General features: G+C 45.7%; 1 protein-coding gene across 1 annotated transcript in view; it reads left to right on the top strand.

Moving 5' to 3' along the window:
- SAMD12 (sterile alpha motif domain containing 12) overlaps positions 1–10679 on the top strand; it is a 188882-nt gene extending 178203 nt beyond the window's left edge. The window contains exon 6 of the mRNA XM_049824961.1: positions 10572–10679. Coding sequence (XP_049680918.1) covers positions 10572–10660 — 89 coding nt within the window. The 3' untranslated portion in view covers positions 10661–10679. The remainder of the gene's footprint in view (positions 1–10571) is intronic.
- The last annotated feature ends 9052 nt before the right edge of the window (positions 10680–19731 follow it).

The raw sequence follows: 19731 nt of genomic DNA, 5'->3' as shown, positions 1-19731 counted from the left end.
GGGAGTACGTCTGGAATAATGTAGTGGCTGTGAAGGTGTGATAAAAAATCCGTTCAACGTCAGAGATGCTCTTGCCAGCCCAGATGTAGGACCTGGCAATAGGGATGCTGTTCCAGTTTGTGTGGTTACTGCCTGTCTTTCAAAAAAGGTATTGACAACTTGGAAAGATTATTTTCAATAGCTCCCAGTGTCATTCAAGGGCAGGAAAACAGGTCTTATTATAGTGTCAGGCTAATGAAGCTCAAGCTATTAATTTATCAGAGGCAATTTGAAGAGGTGACTTGATCTCCGTCTGCAATCACAGTCTTCTACCTGGGCAGGGAAGTGCTGTCTGAAGGCAGGTAGATCTTTTATTTAGAAGAAAAGGGAATGATGTGCTCTACTGGTTGGAAACTGATTTCAGGCTAGAAATTAAGTGCAAGTGCTCGACAGGGAGGATAATTACCTGTGGAGACAACTTGCTTAGTCACCTGGCATGTTCTCCATCACGTAAAGTCTTTAAATGTATGCAGAGTATTTTTCTAAGTCAATAAGCTCTACCTCAAACTGAAATCCAGGCTTGGTGCAGCAATTACTGGATGAGGTTATTAGGTGTGTGTTATGCAAGGATTAGACTAGATCATCAGATGTAAACTTCTGAATTAAAAGTATCTTAGAGCTTCCAGTATTACAGGAAAGCAGGGCAACCTATATCCATTTTTTTCACCCAAAATGGTCGTAATTGAAACAGCTTGTGTATGAACTGAGTTGTGCTTTCTAGCATTTGGTATGAGCGTTGGTAGGTCTGCTCACAGCTGTAAGGTTCTTCTGTGCATAATTAAAGGAAGGGAGCTGGACAAGAAAGGACAACAAAAACCCTTGGACATAGAGAGAAAGTGTTGGGTTTTATTAATAACAACCCGGGACAAAATGCTGCACTCAAATGATGGGGCCAAGTGGATGTGTAGTCTCAGCAAGGAATAACAACTGTGGGTTTCCTCTTAAATAAGGAGGTAGCATCTTGCTGGCAAGAAAAAGATTTTCCTGCCTTCAACAGCGGGTGAAGAAGCCCCTGTGCTGATTGAGAGTTATATTGTATCGCTGTGCAGCTGAACGCAGTACACGAGTTCCTTGCTTCAAAGACAGCAAACTCTTCTGCTGTGGTGACGAGCCCCATCGGAGCTGGTTAATAAAGCCCTAGAAGTGAAATTACTTCAGTGGGACTACATAGAGTAATGAGAGCTGCTCCCAGCAGTGGTTTTTTGCAAGATTGGGCCCCGTTACCGTTGGCTGGTTTGAGTGTTGTATCTTAGAAATAAGCAAAGGAGCGCTCAGAGTCTGATTCAGGTCTCCCAAAACTGTTCTTGATAGGTGCAAGGCAAGAGTGAACCATCAGAGCCACCTTCTACCGGGCTTCATCAGGCAGTGGGGAACAGCACAAACTAGGATGTACGGTTTAAAGAGTAAACAGTTCACACAAACATGAGAAACTATAAAAGCAATACTTAGTGCAAATTGGTACTGAATCGACATCAAGAAGCTGAAACAAGAAGGGAGCTAGCTACAGCCATAGTGAAGAAGATAAAGATCTTTGGGGATTCTTGCTCTAATCCAGTGTGAAATCCTAAGAAAATGAGTTTGGTTTAGATTTATTGTTTAAAGAACATTGGTACCTGCTTGCTGCCTGTCAGATAAATTCTACGGAGTCACTGGCTTCGGTCCGCGATGGCTTATGGGTGTCCTCACGCTGCTGAGACACCTTGCAGCTCTGGACCAGAGCGGTCCTTAACAGGCACGTCTGGGGTCAGGCTGGACGGAGAAGAAGCTGATCTTGCAGATGACTGTATAACGTCTGCTTCTGTCATAAAAGGAGGATTGCCAGCATTATTAAAACACAGCCAGGCTTAGTCCAAGAATGAAATGAAGAGCTCCTTTCCGATTTTAATTCCAAATACATCTAAATACTTTTTCAGGAAAAACAATCCTCTGTAGCTGTTGTTACATCTCTAATCACGTTACTTCTATTAAGCACTTCCCTTGAATTCATCTATTTAATATCATAAGTCACCAAATTAAATAGCTATACACAGGGTTTTTTTTAAAGCAGGGAGATCAATATTGCAGCAAAACTGCATGTAAGCAATAAGAAGCTGTGCAGAGGAGAAAAAAATCCCACAGTCTGCCCCATCAGATGCTTAGGGGACTTGGTTGGTTGGTTGGTTTTGTTTATTGAGAGCATGGTTTTACATCTAGACAGAGGTTTTCCCTACTGAGCCAGGCTCTGGTCTCAAGACCAGTCCAAATAAAGAAATATTTGGAGTCCTCTTACCTCTTCAGCTGCATCCCTTGTACGCAAGAGGCTCCTTCTTTGCTTGTCTTCTGAGAAAGGTAGAAAAGAGATTCAGTGGCAATAGAGAAAGCACAGAGGGACATGAGCTTCCAGCCTATGCAAAGCATCTCAGCATGAGACCCAGATCTCAGACTTCTGCCCCTGAGTCCAACGCCACTGACCGAGGAGAGGAATGGGGCCGTGCTGGGCTAACCCGCAAGCAAAGCCCGGTGTCCTGTGCTGTGCTGAGTGCTCTCTCGAAGCCGTTGCAGGAGACACATTACCTTGCAGAATCGGCTCCCATGTTTCGGGGCTTCAGCTGAGGTTGCTGCTGTCTGCTGGGCTTTCCCTAAAATGCAGATGAACTGCACAGGGCAATGGTCTGGCAGCGGGAACGACCAGCATTTCCCCAAAGAGGCTACATGCTCTGAAGACTCCTTTGCTTTGCACTAAGCTGCTGGGATACTCCTGGCGAGCCGAAGAGGCATATCTTTAACTTTCTCACAGTTATTGTAGAATCTGAAAGTGGCAGGGACGTGGTTTGGAACGTGCTGGGCTTTGTTTTCAGGTTCTCGTAGGGACTGTAGCTATCTGGACCTGCCTCACAATTATTTCTTTTTCACAAGTCGGTTTAAGACGGGAGTAATGCCTGCCTGGCTCTGCGCAGCGTAAACAAGCAAAGGGGGCTCTAAATGTGGGCTCCTCTATTTTGGGGAGTTGAATTTGAGGGTGATTGAACCTGACTTCGGGGAGAGCAGGTAACTGACAGCTGGAATTATAGCCGCACCTGAACTGTTTCCAAAGGTGCCTCCAACTCAGTAGCCGATGGACAGAATCAGATGCCAGGCTGCGCTTGTGCGTTGGCACTGGCAGCTGCTGATGGACACGAGCTGCAGGGAGCGAGAGGGAGGCTGGGATCAAGGTCCTGGGAAATCGGTGGGCTGGTGCAGGAGAGTTGGATGCAGAAAGGCTGAGTGCAAGCTCACGGCCGTGCTGTGTGGTCAACATGGTCTCTTGGAGGCGGCAAGTTGTGTCTGGTCCAGCTGCCTTTGGAGTCTGTTCTGCTTTACATGCACTAAGGAAACACTCTTAAGTCAGTGATCTCCTTTTAATGTTAACTTGGTTGGAAATCTGGGAAAATGCCAGCACTCTAATGGTTAAAAAGCAATGAACGGACTGTTATTCCCACTCCGTCTATGGCTGAACTTTTTAAAGAAGGAGCCAAATGAGGTGGCATAAGACAAAAGTGTGCCTTTTTGTTTGACGTACACTGCATTTCCCCAGGCATCCAAGGTGTTCGTTTGTACAGCAGTGCTTTTTTCCCAAAACAGAAATTATCATGCAGTCTGATTTTTAGTATATGAAGTGGCCATCACTGTTAATTCCACCCTACAGTTTTTATATTTACTCTTTAATTCCTTCTGTTTTCAAAAATCAACAAAAAATAAAACCCGGGTGGGAGGGAGAAATTCTTTTAAACAATGAAATTAAAATCAGTATCAAATTTTTGGTATCTTTGGGCATGATCTCTGGAAGCTTTGGATATCTGCTTTATCATTTTGTATATTTGACAATTTTGTACTCTGCATTGTTTGACTTCATTTGTGCATGGCAATGTATTAAAACATGGAATTTTTATTATACAGTAAAAGTATTTTGTTTGATTTAAACAAGGTAAGGGCTTGATTCACTGCATGAACAGAAGGGGGAAAAAACCCAGAGGTTTTTGCCAGCAACCGCTCTCACCTGACACTCTGACCGGTCTCATTTGGGGGGTTTCCAGCACCTGAAGGTGGGCAAAGTTTTCGCCTGCCCGCACGTCTCCTTCCCCAGCTGTAGTACTTCGGGTCTGTGCAGTGGTTTGCTGTACAGGGTACGGGTGCTACGTAAATGCAACACATTCACAGATGTAACAGGAGGTGTTAACTGAGCAAAGGGCTCTGTTCGGCTCGGCAGGGTTTGGGTGTAAATCCAGACCAACTCCGCTGACTTCGCTTGATTTACTCCGGATTTAGTCCAGTGCAACTGCCAAGCAGACAGTGCACACTACAAGGACGAATTCTGCTTTCATTGCCTTTATTTCTCAAGACTTAGGGGATGCCCTTATAAGCAGTGAAGCATCCTCTAAGGGGACTAAACCACAAAAGGAGCAGGTAGTAGACTGTTTATGGTGCATGGCATTTCACTCCCATCCCACCCCCCATTTATTCTCAACATTTATGGCATGAGAGTAATTTAAAAGTCAGTGGATAAGGTAGTTTTCAGAAAAACTAGTGCTGAAATTCCAGCATGATATTATGCTCTCCCATAGATGTGTTTTTATCTTTTCAGCCATAATTCTGAATGTTCTCGCATTTGTAGGGTAGAGACTGATGACATGTTTTGGTCAAACACAAAATACTGGGCTTAATACAAAATAATAGAATGAAATTATATAGTGTGCAGTATAACTGACAAAGTCAAGATAAATTGTCATGTAAAAAAATCATAAATCATGTTTTTTATTGTAACATCTCGTGATGGGGCTGCAATTTACTAAATTCTGTTTATATCTTAAAAAACTTTCTACTCCATAAAATTTGTCAGTGAGAAGAATATCTTAGCAGGGAAAGGTCCATTTTTGCACAGATCTGTGCACATTACATCTGGGGCTGAAGGAAATTAGATCAACCATACAAGTAAAGGAAACAGTTTCTATGTCACATATCCTTTTCACGATCGGGGTCTCCATAGGGGTTGCAGTGGCATCATATTATTACTATTTTGGGTGCTGCACACTAAGATTATTTCCATTATAAACAATATGCCACCTGAATCAGATCTGCTTTATAATGATACAGCAGCTACCATGATAATAAAATACTCCTCCCTGGAGACAGAGAAAATAGCTACTGATGCTGTGGAACAAGGAGTTTCCATGTGTGCTCGTATGGGTATTGCATTATAAATCTCACTGATGGGGTTGCAGTTTCTTCATTCACAGTTTGTTCCTCGGAAGTCATCAGTGGAGCAACCGGTTGTGCAATTTGGTTTCTTGGTTGTTTTCCTTCCAGTGACAATTAGTCCTTGATGCAGCTTGCATGATCGTACGTTATATCCATGTACGTCCCACAGGTCCCTCAGAGTTTAGCTTACCCTGAGCAGCTATCGCGGGTTACAGGCGCAGGTTGTGCTGCTTGGACCCTTGGCCTCCAATGCCATGTCCAAAAATTGGATTCCTGAGCTGAGACCTTAGTAGCTGAGCAGATCTGTGCTCATTTGAGCAAAGCCTTGCGGTTTGAGCAAATGTCCTTAGTCCGTAATTAAGTCCAGTGAATGAAGTACAACCCTAGAAACACAAGTGATGTTCCCAACCCACCGCTGACCTGCTGTATGTGAAAGAACGAGTCCCTCACGTCGTCTCTTCACGTCCTACCTCCTTATCTGTAAAACGGGAACTACATTTACCTGTCACTGTTAAACCTTGAAACTCAATGGAGAAACTGTTACGTCTTCCCAGAAGATTGTGTTGCAAGTGGGATTGATTTGAACAGACCAGGCATCTCGGTACAAAAGAAACACTTTATTTGGGAGGCAAGAAGTTGCCGTCCATAGTTCATGCTTATCTGACGTTCCGCTCTCGCTGCACCCAGGCGCTGGTCTGTCAGAGTCTCGGTGCATGGTGCGACACTCTCGTGGGTGAGGTGTCGTATCAGCCTGGACTCGGTTTGCCTGAGTTCTATTCCTCTTCTGTGCACTCCTTTGTCTCACTCATGTCACTGCCTTGTCATTGCCTTCTCCTTGCTTTTCTGCACCTGACGTGATTTCTTGCCTTCTACTGTTATTAACATCACATGGGAAATACACTGAATTACTGCATGTGAGAAACATACTTCCAAGTGAGGCAGTTTTGCTTTAACTCAATGGCACCAAGGCACTGGCCTTAGGAGAAGATAAAGCAGAGGACAAATTGCTACAGGTTTGTTCTAGGGCAACATGGAGATTAACCTCTTCTTCATGCCTGTGTTGGAGTGACAGGCTGAAATGGCAGCAAGAAGGATGAACACTGAACACTAGGAAAAGCTTTCTAGGAACAGGGATGCTGAAGCAGTAGTGACTGCTTAAAGAGATGGAGAATGGTTTTGACAAGCATCCACCAGCAATCCTGACCCTGTGGTAGGGCAAGAGGATAGAACAAGTTGTCTACCAAAATCTCTTTCAGTCCAATTTTTCTGCAAGTAAGAATTGAACGGGAAGCAAAGAGTAAGCTTTGTTAATTATCATTACTTTACATTTCAACTGGAACTGAATTTAGCTCTTCTTTTTCTACCTCTTCGAGGTAAAAGCCTACTACTCTGTAGCTATGAGTAACTCCAGACTGAAATATGTGAGTCAATACTTCAGGCTGTCAGCTGAGAAACTGGGACATTTCCACTGCCACAGCTGGTCCAGGTGCAGAGGCAGAGCCTGGGGTGACAGCAAGGACTGGGCCCACCTTCCCTTCCCAAAATCATCATGCTTATCAAGAGTCCAGTTCCTGTGCGATATGGTGACATATAGCAGCAATTAGTGAGAGTAAGAACACAAAAAGGGTGGCAACCTTTAGGGTCAGGGTGAGGATCACACTTCAGCCCAACTCCAACATCCAGACTTTCATCTGGTCTTTACTGGGCACCAGCAGGGCTAGGTGGAGAAGACCCTTGGAATGAGGGGGTTGAAAAAAGAATTATATATATTTTGAGCCCACTTATAAGCTGAAGAGAGGCAACATTTAATGGCCAGCTGACCAAAGCCTTGAGAGCTTCAGCCATCCGTTGCAGAGGGCAGGCTGAGAGGGTGTGCGTGGTCATCCTCAGGCTTCACCAAAAGCTGTAGGCTGATTAGGAAAAATGCTTTTCCTTCACTGGAGAGTTTTACTGCAGAGGAATGAAGCACTTCAGGGCACGTCATAAGTCTCAGCTTGAACACTCTGCTCTGGCACTTTCCAGGGCGAGACGGGAGAGTGTGGTCGGTGCTGAGCGCCGGATGCTCAGCCTGGGGGACGCTTCAGCTCTCCTACGTGCTGTGAAATGGGACGGAGATGCAGGCTACGTGGGAGGCAAATTGTTTTATGGAAAATATTGGGAACCATTGTACTAAGCTGATTAACTCATTTTAACAATTTTATTTAGCTGCAAAAGTTGCCCTGCATGAAAAGTGCAGCTGCAAGCGTTTGCACAATAAAAATGCTCCCACATGCAGGAAAGGCAGATCAGCCCTTGCCTGTCGTCATTACAGCAAGAAATTTTAGTACTTTGGGGAAAAGGCACAGTTATTTCTGCCTTTGTTTAAGCTTTAACTCAGAGCATGAAGGATACTGTTATGCTAACTGGTTTTGTACGTCCCTCACGTCCCAGACTCAGCCTGGTTTTGGCAATTCTTGGGAGGTAAAACTTTGTCAGGAACATGAGGAATTGCGGGAGCCTGGGGCTCCCATTGCCTAATTCCACCTGGTGACAACTGCTGCTTGTTTTACCCTGGGGAAGGAGCTCTTCTCCCCCTGCCTCCGCTTCCCTGAACTGTATAATATTAGGTAGGGGATTAGGCTTTCTTCATGCTTTCCCTCTTTCTCAGTGTTACTAGTCCCATAACAGGCTGCCTCTTAATCCCAAAAAATTGACCTTTTGGACAGTGTTCTGCTAATCCCATGAGGGATGTGGCAACCAACAGGAAACCCAAGATTGTCTGGAATATTATCCAAACGTGTTGGACCACGGACCACCCTCAGCCTTCAGCATTTCTCTTGGGTCACCAGTCACACCCCCCTCCCTGTTAAACTTAAATTAAAACCACTCTAAAAGCAGTGTGGTTTCAAGCACTAGCAGCAGGGCATTTATATGGGATTTTCAAACTGATACTTCTCCACAGGCCAGTTTGGAACCCCCTGAGTGTAAGATATTGTCTCAAAATATTCTCTGAAAGCCATCAAGAGGCATTGGTATCCAAGCACAAAAATAGCAGCTCTTCCATCTCTGAAAGTGTTAGCTTTAAACCAGTTTTACCCTCTCTGGTTGTTCGGAGCTCTTGGCTTATACTTTTGCTCCAGTTTCCTTTGCTTCCCATTATAGACTTGGAGAAGCAGCAGACCTTCACCAGAAACAGGAGTTGGGGTGGCTGCACGTTCACTTGCTCCCAGCCAAGGCACAGAGCCGCCCAGGTTACAACTTGGTGAAACACAAAATGTGGACATGCATCTCCATGGAAATAATGTACCTGGGAAGCATCTGAGTGATTCTGGAGGTTACGTTCTGCCATTCATTTCATTTTGAATGGTAACACTGTAAAAAATCAATATGGCACATTTTAAATGGATTACGAGGCAGTTAAATGGCAGGTCTCTGAAGAGATGTTGCAAATGAAGAGTGATCCCATGGGAGGTTTTATAGAGGGAATATTCAGGAAGCTGTTCTTGGCTGTTTACTTTAGAGGTCACGATGGAGAAACAATTGAAAATGAGTTCCCCATGTGATGCTCTTGCTAAAGGGGCTAATATGACCCTAGGATGTATAAATGGGAATATTGACTGGTAGGGGAAATGTATTAGCTGTATACCTGACATTAATGAGACTAAAATAGTCCAGTTCAGCTGTCAACACTTAAAAATTGTGTTGAAAAACTGAGAAAGGTTGGGAGAAGTGCTATAAGACTGATTGAAAGCGTATCTTACAATGACCCAAAGGAACACAATCCATTTATATTATCAAAGAGGAGTATAAGAGATTAATTGATCAAGATCTATAAATATCTATACATGGAGGAGGAATGCAGTATCAGAGGATTACTTAATCTAGCAGACAGAGGCATATAAGCCAGGAAGGCTGGAGCTAAAAAAAAAAAAAAAAAAAAATCAAGTTGAAAAGGAGGCACATTTTTCTCCTTAATGGCCTTGTAATTAACCACTGGAGGAGCTGACATGGGATATGGTAGGTTCTCCATCACCCAAAAAGATCTTTAAATTAAGCGTGGATGTCTTTCTACATGATGTAGCTCACGTATTGGTGTGGGAATTGCTGGGCGAAGCTCCATGGTCTGCATTATGCAGGAGGACAGAGGAAACCACCATGGTGGTCCATTCTGGCTGTGAAATCTATGAAACTATCAAAGCAATGAAGTCTGTATATCACATCCCAGCAGCATCTAGCCTGTTTATGCAACTCATGTTATGAAAAGACTCTTTTAGCGATATTTAGAGGGCTTTAAATATTTTATTAGAGTTTTTTTGATAGACTCTGCCTGTAAAACCAGGTAGATGAAATAAACCTTAAAAAAAAAATAATAAAAAAATCTCCTGAAATAGATTTCCTATACCCCCAAATCCCAGTATTAAAGGCCAATATCTCAGGATACTCAAGGCTTTCAATGTGATGCTCCAAGGACTCAGTCCTTCATCGTGGTTTAAAGCTCCTATTTCACAGATTTATAGATGCTAAACTCAGAAGGGACCACTGTGATTATCTAATCTGACCTTGTGCATAACAGAGGCCACAGGGCATCCCTCAATTACTTCCAGGCTATGCTGAAGCCTTCCAGACTCTTCCTTCATCGCATAGCCGAGGTACAGCCTTTCCCCTCCATCCACACAGCTAAACTTCACATCGTCTCATGTCTCACCGCAACATCCTTCCTTCCGTCCCTGACAAATGAAATCTTTCCTGGCACATGTCCATTCAAATTGCTGCTGCAGAGATCATTTGCCATTCCTATGTCTCCTTGCCTGCCTCGCTGGCTCTCCCTTCTGCCTTTCCAACTACACATCTCCTGCCCCTCACAGCCTGGTCCTTACCTCTGCCTCTTTGTTGCAGTTTGGTACCAGCTCACTCCTGCCTCTCGTGGCCCGCTTTGCTCACTTTTTTTTTTTAATTCCCTTCTTTTTTTCTGAACAAGCCTCATGTGGTGTAGCACCAGTCCATGGGGAGGGCCTGTAACACACATCCGTGCCGGTAAATGAAAAGATGCTGGGAGCAGCCACACCTCCTTTTAAGCTGTGACCATTTCGTGCCACTGCCTCTATGGCTTAAGGTTTACAGCAGGAAAAATGTGGCCACAAAATCCACCTTTTGCGAGAAGAGAGAGGAACTGGGAGGGGAGATTGTGGCACATCATCTTCCTGGCAGCTTGGTTTGGTCTTCAAGACTGTCACAGGATTTATGAGTACAAAGGTAAATCCTAGGGAGATGGAGCATTAAAAAGTGATAGAGGTGTAGACATGTGAGACATGTATTCGTGCTTCTCCAATTTACTGCAGGGACATCACCTCCAGCCTTCAGCTGTTTGAGACCAAATCCTTGGCTGGTGCATCAAGATCAAGGGAATGCTGCCAAGGTGTATCAGTGAAAGACCTGGATTCCAGCACAGGGAGAAATCATTCATGTGAGTTATTAAATGCCTGTATATCATTCCAAGACATAAACCAGCATGGTACAGTCTGCATCTAGGCACAGCCTGTATTTTAAGGCTCTCCATCTTTCTAAAAGAACCTAGCTTGATAAGCTCGAAGGCAGGAGACCAGCACCACAGAGCTCTTTTTGTAAATAAGGGTAAACTGAGGCAAGGAACAGGAGGTCCCACAACGGGAGAGTGGGCTGCAGAGGAGGAAAGGTCAGACCATTGAAAAGCCCATCCCAGACTTTGATTTCCAGAGCAGAGCTCCTTGCTTTCTGCATGCAAGCAGTGCTCTGTCTGGGGTAAGAGGGAAGTGAGGAGAAAGGATGCACAGAAGCAATCTACTGCCTTCAGTGCTTCTGCTCTACGAAAAATGACAAATACCCTCTTTTACAAAGCCTCGGTGCTCAGCATTTTTTAACCTAATACTGCTATACACAGCTGCACAACTGGTCTCCGTCTGAATTCACAACGCTTACCTTACTTTGTGTTATGAGCAGAGTTTAATCCTGCTGGAGCCGAACTGCATAAAATTGCCAAAAGCTGACACACGTCTCCGCTCAGCATTGCCTACTGACAAGCAGGCACCTCTGGCCAAACCGAGAGGAAAACATCTGTCAGTAGGTGTTAATGAGACCATAGCACGTAGCAGGCAAGACCCAACCAGCTCAGCAAGACCAGAGAAAATTCATGTTCTCATCGGGTGTTCACAGCTATCTACTCAGCCGTCAGGGGATCACTTGCACACATCTTTCCTTACACAGATATTGTATGAATTTTAGTTGTTAGCAGGATGCAAATCTGCCCTTTCAGGCTCATCTGTCAAAGCAGAGCTTTGGCCGGTACCTTGCAGGGGCTTGTGCAGGAAAACAAAGTGGTATCAAAGAATGCTGCAAGCGTCCTTCTGTCTGAGCCAGCACAGTTGAAGTGTGGGGAAGAAAGTACTTTTTTTAGCAGAGTTGAAAAATTAAATGCCCCATTGCTTGTAACTAGTCCCGGTACCATGTTGTTTCTGCAGAAAGTCATGGACAGCTTCAATCTTCATACCTGCCAATGGTCCTGAATGAAATGCTTCTGCTGGAATAGGTGTGTGGCATGATTTCAGGTTGTCAGGCAACAGGATCATGCCTTTGAACAGCGATGAGTTAAAGCAGAAGGAAGGGAGGGGAAAGGGGAGAGAGGGGAGGCAGTAATTCACAGAGAAAAATTTCTTTTAATTAACTGATTATTTACATCTCACTGTACAAATCAGAGCTAAGTATATCCATCCAAGTCAACGTATATGATTCACAGTTTGTCAAATAGATATTCTGGAAGTGAGAAGTTACAGAAATAAAAGTCATGAATCATCAGTTGTTCTTTTATGCTCATGGACAGCATCTTTTATTACATGTAAATTCAATTTATAACCATTGCAAAGAGAAAAAATAGCTGAAGACAAGTTTGCATGGCTAGAAAAGTGATACAGCTTTGAGAACAAGAAATTGCGAGTCTAAGGATGGATTCAGCACTGTTGTTTTGGTAGGATCCACCTGACCAGCAGTAAACATCTGCAATGTCTGTTTATGGGCTCTACTTGGGATTCTCAATCCCAGCCTAAAATAGGCATCTACAATGGCAAAGCGCACCTTAAAAACTGCCGTTTCCCTCTGTTAACCATCAGAGCAAGCTCAGATAAAGACTGTGGTTTACTAAAGGTAGGTGAGATGAACGCTACTTGCTAATGCTCCTTGAAGCAAAATTCACAGACAAGTCCCTAATAATTTTGAGAATTTCAGATGAGATACCTGGTTTGATGCACGAGCGCTTCTTTGCAGTGTGCTGAGCTCCTGCAGTGCTACCTACAAAGATAAAAGCTGCAAATTCCTCTCCACACACATGTTTAAAAGTCATGTTGTGGAATCTGAGCTGAACAGCCCAAAAGAAATGGCTCTTTTTTGATGTGAGGTCCTTCCTGCACCCATTTCACAGGACAGGCACATGCTACTGTGTGAGGTTCACTGTGGGCGTAATTCAACCCCGATCCTCCTGTTGAGATTCAACACGTGCTTTTGCTGTGGCTTGCTGGGAGGACACGTGTGGTTTAGTCTGCAGAGGTAGTAAGCACATTTCTTGATGTTTCTTTGACGTGTCAAGAAATGTCAAGGCTTTGCACAGTGGGAAAAACAGCCCCATTCCAAAACATTTCAGGTGGGGTGCCCTCACCAAGGCAGCTCCTGTCCTTCTAAAGATGCACCAAACAGGAGGACCACACTGTGTATTTTTGTTTCTCTGGAGCACATCTATAGAGGCAACAAACAGTGGATATAAAGTTAGCTGTTTAACTGACTTGACTGTTTAGAAATTAAACAAACAAATGTAAATACCACTCGGTATTTGGAAACTAGTGTTTTCTTTTATCTGAGACAGCAAAATGAACAGAGAGCAACATCTAAGCACTGAAAGTTAGCAGACTAGGGACAAAAATATACCAGTTGCTAGGAGATGGCATTTAATCTAGGATTTTAGGCAATAAATAAAAATGAAGTTAGAAGAAGAAATATTGTTTAAGGCAGAAGTTAACCCAAAGCAAGCAGTTGTTTATGAGAGGGAGTAAAGCTGTTGTGGCTGCAGAAGAGCAAGGCTGTTGCCTGACATCACACCGCAGGGACGGAGGTGAACGCGGAGGTTATCGACTTGACCATGGGAACAAAACCCCCACCAGTGAAAGACATCGCGGACAAAACTCTTTCCTAGTTGAAGTTGCTGGGAGATGTGCCACTGAGGTAAATAAGGGCTGTACTTCAACCTGCAAATATCACCTTTGTCTGTGATGGAAGCCCAGCCAGAACCTAAAATGTTGTGAAACTCAGCTTGCTCCCTCCGGTCATGAAAATTACAGAAAAACACAGCAAAAGTGAATTGTTTGTGAAGTCGAATCCCAAATCCACCAGGACCTGCTGGTTTCTTTCCCCACTGAAAGCCCTACTTAAATACCACTTAATAGAATTAAAATTGATAAATGCTGGGGTTTAAGACTAGAATGTCTTGTGAAACCAAATGGGCTTCAACAGCAAAGCCAGCAGGGAGTGGGCTTGGCTACTCCTTACAGGAACCCAGCCCTCAGTGCGATTTGCCTGAGTGGGATTTTAGTCCTTTTGAAACCAAGGGCAAAATCGCAATATATCTCAAAAGGTCATTTTCTCCCATACATACACAAGTAAAGGCTTGCGTGTAATCTAGTCCAGCGCATGGTAATCACCTACATCTTTTGAGGACACAACCCTCTTCTGGTTGATGTATAAAGTAACTATACGCAGGTCTTAGAAGCAGTGTTTGCTTCAGCACCGCCCCTGGGTAATTTCCGTCTCAGACATACCCTTGACCGAGGCTGGTAAGCACTTCAACAATATTTGGTCACGATGAATACATTAATTAGTAGGACCAAACCTGGGTCGGGTAGGGGTCCCAAGGACAAGATCGAAATTCAGACCTTTCGTAACTTCGATAATACCTGAAATCCTGAATGCTGGAGCACTACTTGTTTAGACTTGCTTAGGACAGTGCTTGTCGGAGTGATTAATAATTTTCTCTGGACAGCAGCCAAAGATCAGAGTCCATGCTGATGCCTGCAATCTGCCAGAAGGCTTTGTCAACAGGGGTATGGGCAAGCCTAAATAACCACTGGTTGAGGGGATACATACTCCTTGCTCAGAAGATCCAGAGGACTGTCCTCTCTGCTGGCCCGGCTTGTCTTCCAAAGGATAACTGCTGATTGCAGGCATTGCTGGCTGCTGCAATGGCCTCTGCAGACCTATAGGTGCTGGCAGGAAGGCAGTAACGTATGTGCCGTTACATTAACGCTGCTGGTGGCACTGCAATCTCCTCTTCAAGCAATCCGGACACCACAGATGGTACCATCGCATCTGGATCTGCACACTTGCCAGGGTCCTCCACAGTGAGGAAGGGCTGGACAAGGACTGGTTGCTTGTTGTTCGGTCTCTCTGACTGCTCCCACCGGCTGGGTGGGAGAGTATCAGCCAGGGACGGTTGTCTGGATTTTTGTCATTATGTGTGGTTAAGAGCCCAACAACCACAGGCACTGACTGCATCTCTCTTACTTTATCACCTCTAAGTGACTCTGCCTGAGCAGGAGGGGTGCACAAGATGCCCTCCAGAGGTCCCTTCAAACCTCAGCCATTCTGTGATTCTCTGATTTTTATGCCAGCAATGATTCCTTAATTTATGGAGCTGAATGTAAAGCCCAGTCAATGAGAGACCTCACCTTTGGGAACCAGCAGGAGCAGGGAAGGGATCGTTCCCCTGTATTTGGCACTGGTGAGGCCGCACCTCGAGTCCTGTGTTCAGTTTTGGGCCCCTCACCACAGGAAAGACATTGGGGTGCTGGAGCGTGTCCAGAGAAGGGCAACCAAGTTGGTAAAGGGTCTAGAGCACCAGTCTTATGAGGAGCAGCTGAGGGAGCTGGGGCTGTTTAGCCTGGAGAAGAGGAGGCTGAGGGGAGACCTGATCGCTCTCTACAACTACCTGAAAGGAGGCTGGAGCGAGGTGGGTGTCGGTCTCTTTTCCCAATTAACAAGTAATAGGATGAGAGGAAATGGCCTCAAATTACACCACAGAAGGTTTAGATTAGATATTAGGAAAAATTTCTTCACTGAAAGGGTTGTCAAGCACTAAAATGAGCTGCCCAGGGAAGTGGTTGAGTCACCATCCCTGGAGATATTTAAAAGACGTGTAGATGTGGCAATTAGGGACATGGTTTAGCGGTGGACTTGGCAGTGTTAGGTTTATGGTTGGACCCGATGATCTTAAAGGTCTTTTCCAACCTAAATGGTTCTATGATTCTATGATGGCATGGACACTCTGGGCGGCAGTGGGCTTTTCTCCCAGAATGACTGGAACTGCCTTTGCTTCTGCTGGCAGCAAGCACAGATTTATCAGTGGGCAATGGAGGCAGTAACCTCCATCCCTGCTGTGTCAGGTGGGAAAGGCTGGCTGCCCACACTGTCCATCTGTCCACACCGTGGCTGAGCCTGGGGCTCCCTTCAGCCCAACTTGAGGTTTGAATGAAGATCAGAAAGAAAGAGAAATATAAAAGAGGCTTGTGGGAACTGTATGATTTTTTTCAGTTTATTTTTAGAAGAGTGTGTTCCTGGGCTTCCAAGGGTTTCGTCCATATGAAGATGATCATAAATCAGAAGAGAGGAGCCCAGAGTATCCTTACTGTACAGTTTGTAATAATTTGCAATGACTACAAGCTGGCAAAGTGCACCAAAGCCAATCGTATCTTGGGCTGCATAAGAAGAAGTGTGGCCGGCAGGTAATGCAGGAGGTGATGCTCCCCCACTCCTCCACTCTCCTAAGACTCCACCTGGGGTACTGTGTCTGGCTCTGTGGCCTCCAGTACAGGAAAGATATGGACCTGTTGGAGCGGGTCCAGAGGAGGGCCGTGATGATGATCAGAGGGCTGGAACACCTCTCCTATGAAGACAGGCTGAGAGAGTTGGGGTTATTCAGCCTGGGGAAGAGAAGGCTCCAGGGAGACTTTATCAATACTTAAAGGGGGCTTATAAGAAAGACAGAGAGACTTTTTTACCAGGGCCTGTAGTGGCAGAACAAAGGGCAATAGTTAAAAGAGGGTAGATTTAGATTAGGTATAAGGGAGAATTTTTTTATGATGAGGGTGGTGAGACACTGGAACAGGTTGCCCAGAGAAGTTGTGGATGCCCCATCCCTGGAAGTGTTCAAGGCCAGATCAAACGGGGCTTTGAGCTTTTGAGCAACCTGATCTCGTGCAAGATGTCGCTGCCAATGGTAGGGGCTTAGACTAGATGATCTTTGAGATCCCTTCCAACCCAAGCCGTTCTGTGGTACTATGATTTGACTTTTAAGCCCTGTGTTCTGCTTTGGGAGCACTTTGCGAACCTTTAAGTCAGGAACACAACTCCTAAGAGGTCTGGGAAGAAACTTCTGCTTCTTTTCTGGTATCTAGGGCTGAAAATAAAGAACCGCATGGTGAGATAAGTACTTTCCAAATCCAGGGACTGGTACGTAGACCAGTCAGCGAAACCAGCAGCCACAGGGCTTCTCTGATGGAGCCCACCGCTGAGCAGCAGCTTTTGAACATTAACAGCAATGTTTATCTGCCTTCAGAGAAGCTCACTTCCCGCATGCATGGACTGTGTGCAAGTCAGGCCTGCTTATCTCTTGATACAATCGATATGCAAGGCCTGCCACAGTTTGGTGCCTTATGCAAGCTTAATAAAGCCAGAGTAAGTGCTGCTATTTCAGTGTCAGCTGAAGAAGGAAGTAAAACCACAGGGCACTGCCCGGGGTCCGATGCCAGCACTGTGTGAATTTTAAGAAATATGAAAGGGGCATAGAGTCTGTTAACATTTTCCCTCAACTTTCCTGTTTCTCTTCTTTTAAGATTCAAGGTAGATGACTCAACATGCAGGTCTGGGGGAGTGAGGGGAGAGGGGGAGAGACTGGTCTGCTTTTCATGTGTGGAAAAAGAGGCAGGGAAGCCAGGGCAAAATATTTCTGAGGTCCACTCATGGCTCAGTAGGGATCCCAAACACCATCTTTCTCACTGGTTTAAAGGCACAGAAGCTAGACATGCACACCCTGAAGGGACCGAGGTCATGCCAATGAATAGAAGTGACTCCTAAGGCCTCCCTCTCTGCAGTAGCATGACCAACAAAACTTGGGGCGTCTGGAAAGCTGAGCCCAGCTGACCCGAGCCAAGCCCAGCCCAGCCCAGGGATTCTCCACTTCCCTGGCTGAGCTCAAGGATTCTTCTTATTTCCTCAGCAGCTGCTTTGGGTTTACACTCACCACCTACCTATGGAAATGGGAACGGGGACTCACACCCACTTACTCCGTGCAGCAGAGCAGGCTGCGTGGAGAAGATGGATTACTTTCATCTTTGTGATTGCGTTTTACCTTTTGATACCCTGGATGTTTATTCCTTTATCATGTATTAATTATTGGCATTCTCTAGGCTTCCTTCTGTCTTAATCTGATTTAAAACAGACATTTGCATTTGAAAAGTAGCTAGCATGTATAGCAAATCCTTTCCCTTGGTTTGCTATTAATGCAGCCAGCTTTGATGTATTATATTAATGCTGTTTGCCAGGGGTGAAATTAGCACACCACCTATGGAGAGGCACTTCCTTGGTGAACCTACTGCTTTTACCCACAGGCAAAGCATCTACCTCCCCTGGTGCAAAACCTGGATCCTGACTGCAGCAGCATGGTCATACAACCGCTCCTCTCCCTGCTGCCTTTGTGCTGGTTTTGGGAGGTCCAGAGTCTGTGCCCTGCCCGTGCCATGGGGCGCTGCGTGCAAACCCCAACCTGCTGACCTGCCGCTGGGGAAGGGTGAATTTACAGGATAAGAATTGGACATCTGTTGCAATGGAGGAAGTGAGAGCTAAACACTACAGTGCACCAAACCAGCAGTTGAGGGTTGTGCAGGGAACGAGGCAGGTGAATGTAGAGGAACACATGGTCAGAGGAGGACTGGGAGAGATCGGGATTTGCCTAATGGTCTTGACGAGGGTGTAAGCACAGAGGCTGAAATGCACGCGTGCTTCAGAATTACCTAACCTTTCTGTTGCAATATCTTGGCCAGCTGGGGAATAGAATAAATCAATCCTCTGATGAGTTCAGTACCAGTGTTTCCTTTTTTCCCTTTTTTTTTTTTTTTTTTTTATGATTGCACTGTATCGCTTACATAATTTAGGTCTTTTGGGAGGTTGCCCTGAGCCTGATTGATCTGTTTAAATTGGTGCAAAGGACGTATGGACCCACTAGTGTAACTCACTCAGGTTGGTTTAACTGCACTGATGAGTGGTGGGCACGGGACCAGGTGACCAAAGATGCAGTGTCAAGCTCGCTGATGTGATGGTAGCTGAGCTGGCTCAAGTCACCAGCCTCAACCCACCGCGGCTGCTCATGTAGGCTTTCCCTCTGCTCTGCTGAGGTCTGGCCCACAAACTGCATGGAGCAGTCCCTCCTCTTCCCAGTCCAGCACAACATTCCAGATCAGCCGTGACTCCTTGAGCGGGAGGGTTCGCCCATCTGGCTCCTGCTGTCGGGACTGGGTGAGGAGCAGTACTTCTGCACGGCAGAGCTGGGGAGGGGATGGCCTTTGGCAAGAAGCAGCGCTGAGCAGCGGGGGCTGGAAGCCAGGCTCTCCCAGAACAGCATGTCTGATCACGGCGTTAGCTGATTAGGAACAGCTCGAAGTCAACTTGTTTCTTCCTAAATGCCCACGTGGAGTTTTGCACCAGCTTGAGATGGTTTTAAAAGCATTTAAGTTAAATTATTACAACTTCTGCCCATGGACGAGACTTAAAGCAGCTTCCAGAGCTCATTTACAAAAGGGGTTGGAAAAGTTATTTCGAGTTAACTGCCTACATTACAGTAGTAGTTATTTGAACAGGTGGGGACCGGGGGAAGTGGGGACATTAGCCAAATTGTGAATCATAAGCTAATCAGATTGCCACCCATGTTTGCACCAAAAGAAATAAAAGTGGTGCACGAAAATACCACACATCGCCAGCTACAGAACTGACTCAGCAAGGACCCAGACTTTTGTTGGGGTTTGCCAGGGTGAGTGGCTACACTTCCATTTGGTATAGGCAAGGGCTGTCTCTGGAAGCCACTGGAGAGGCTGGCCCTCCTCTGACTCCACCACCTCTGAAGGCCTGCGGCTTCTTTGTACCCTTTGCTCCCCACCACATTTCTGCTCCGTCCAAGCAGTCTGGGGCCTTGCACTCTTTAAATTTACCCTTCACTGGGTCTGTTCTGCCAGAGCGATCAGCCCTCGGATTTGAGGCTCTTCCCACAGGTAAGCTGGCGAAGCAAAGGGCCCAACTTTGGATGTCCCAGCAGGGCACCCCAGGACACCCGGCAGCCTCTGCCTCCTCCAGGGATGCTGCGAGCTCCTCTCTCTGGTGCGGGAGGACGCATTTGGCTGTCTGGGAAGAAGCGGGTCACGGAGCCGTTCCTTGACCCTT

Source organism: Accipiter gentilis, chromosome 2 (assembly GCF_929443795.1).
Source record: "Accipiter gentilis chromosome 2, bAccGen1.1, whole genome shotgun sequence".
Classification (NCBI taxonomy): domain Eukaryota; kingdom Metazoa; phylum Chordata; class Aves; order Accipitriformes; family Accipitridae; genus Astur; species Astur gentilis.
The sequence above is the reverse complement of the archived record's forward strand: the minus strand, read 5'-3'. Positions and strand labels throughout refer to the sequence as shown.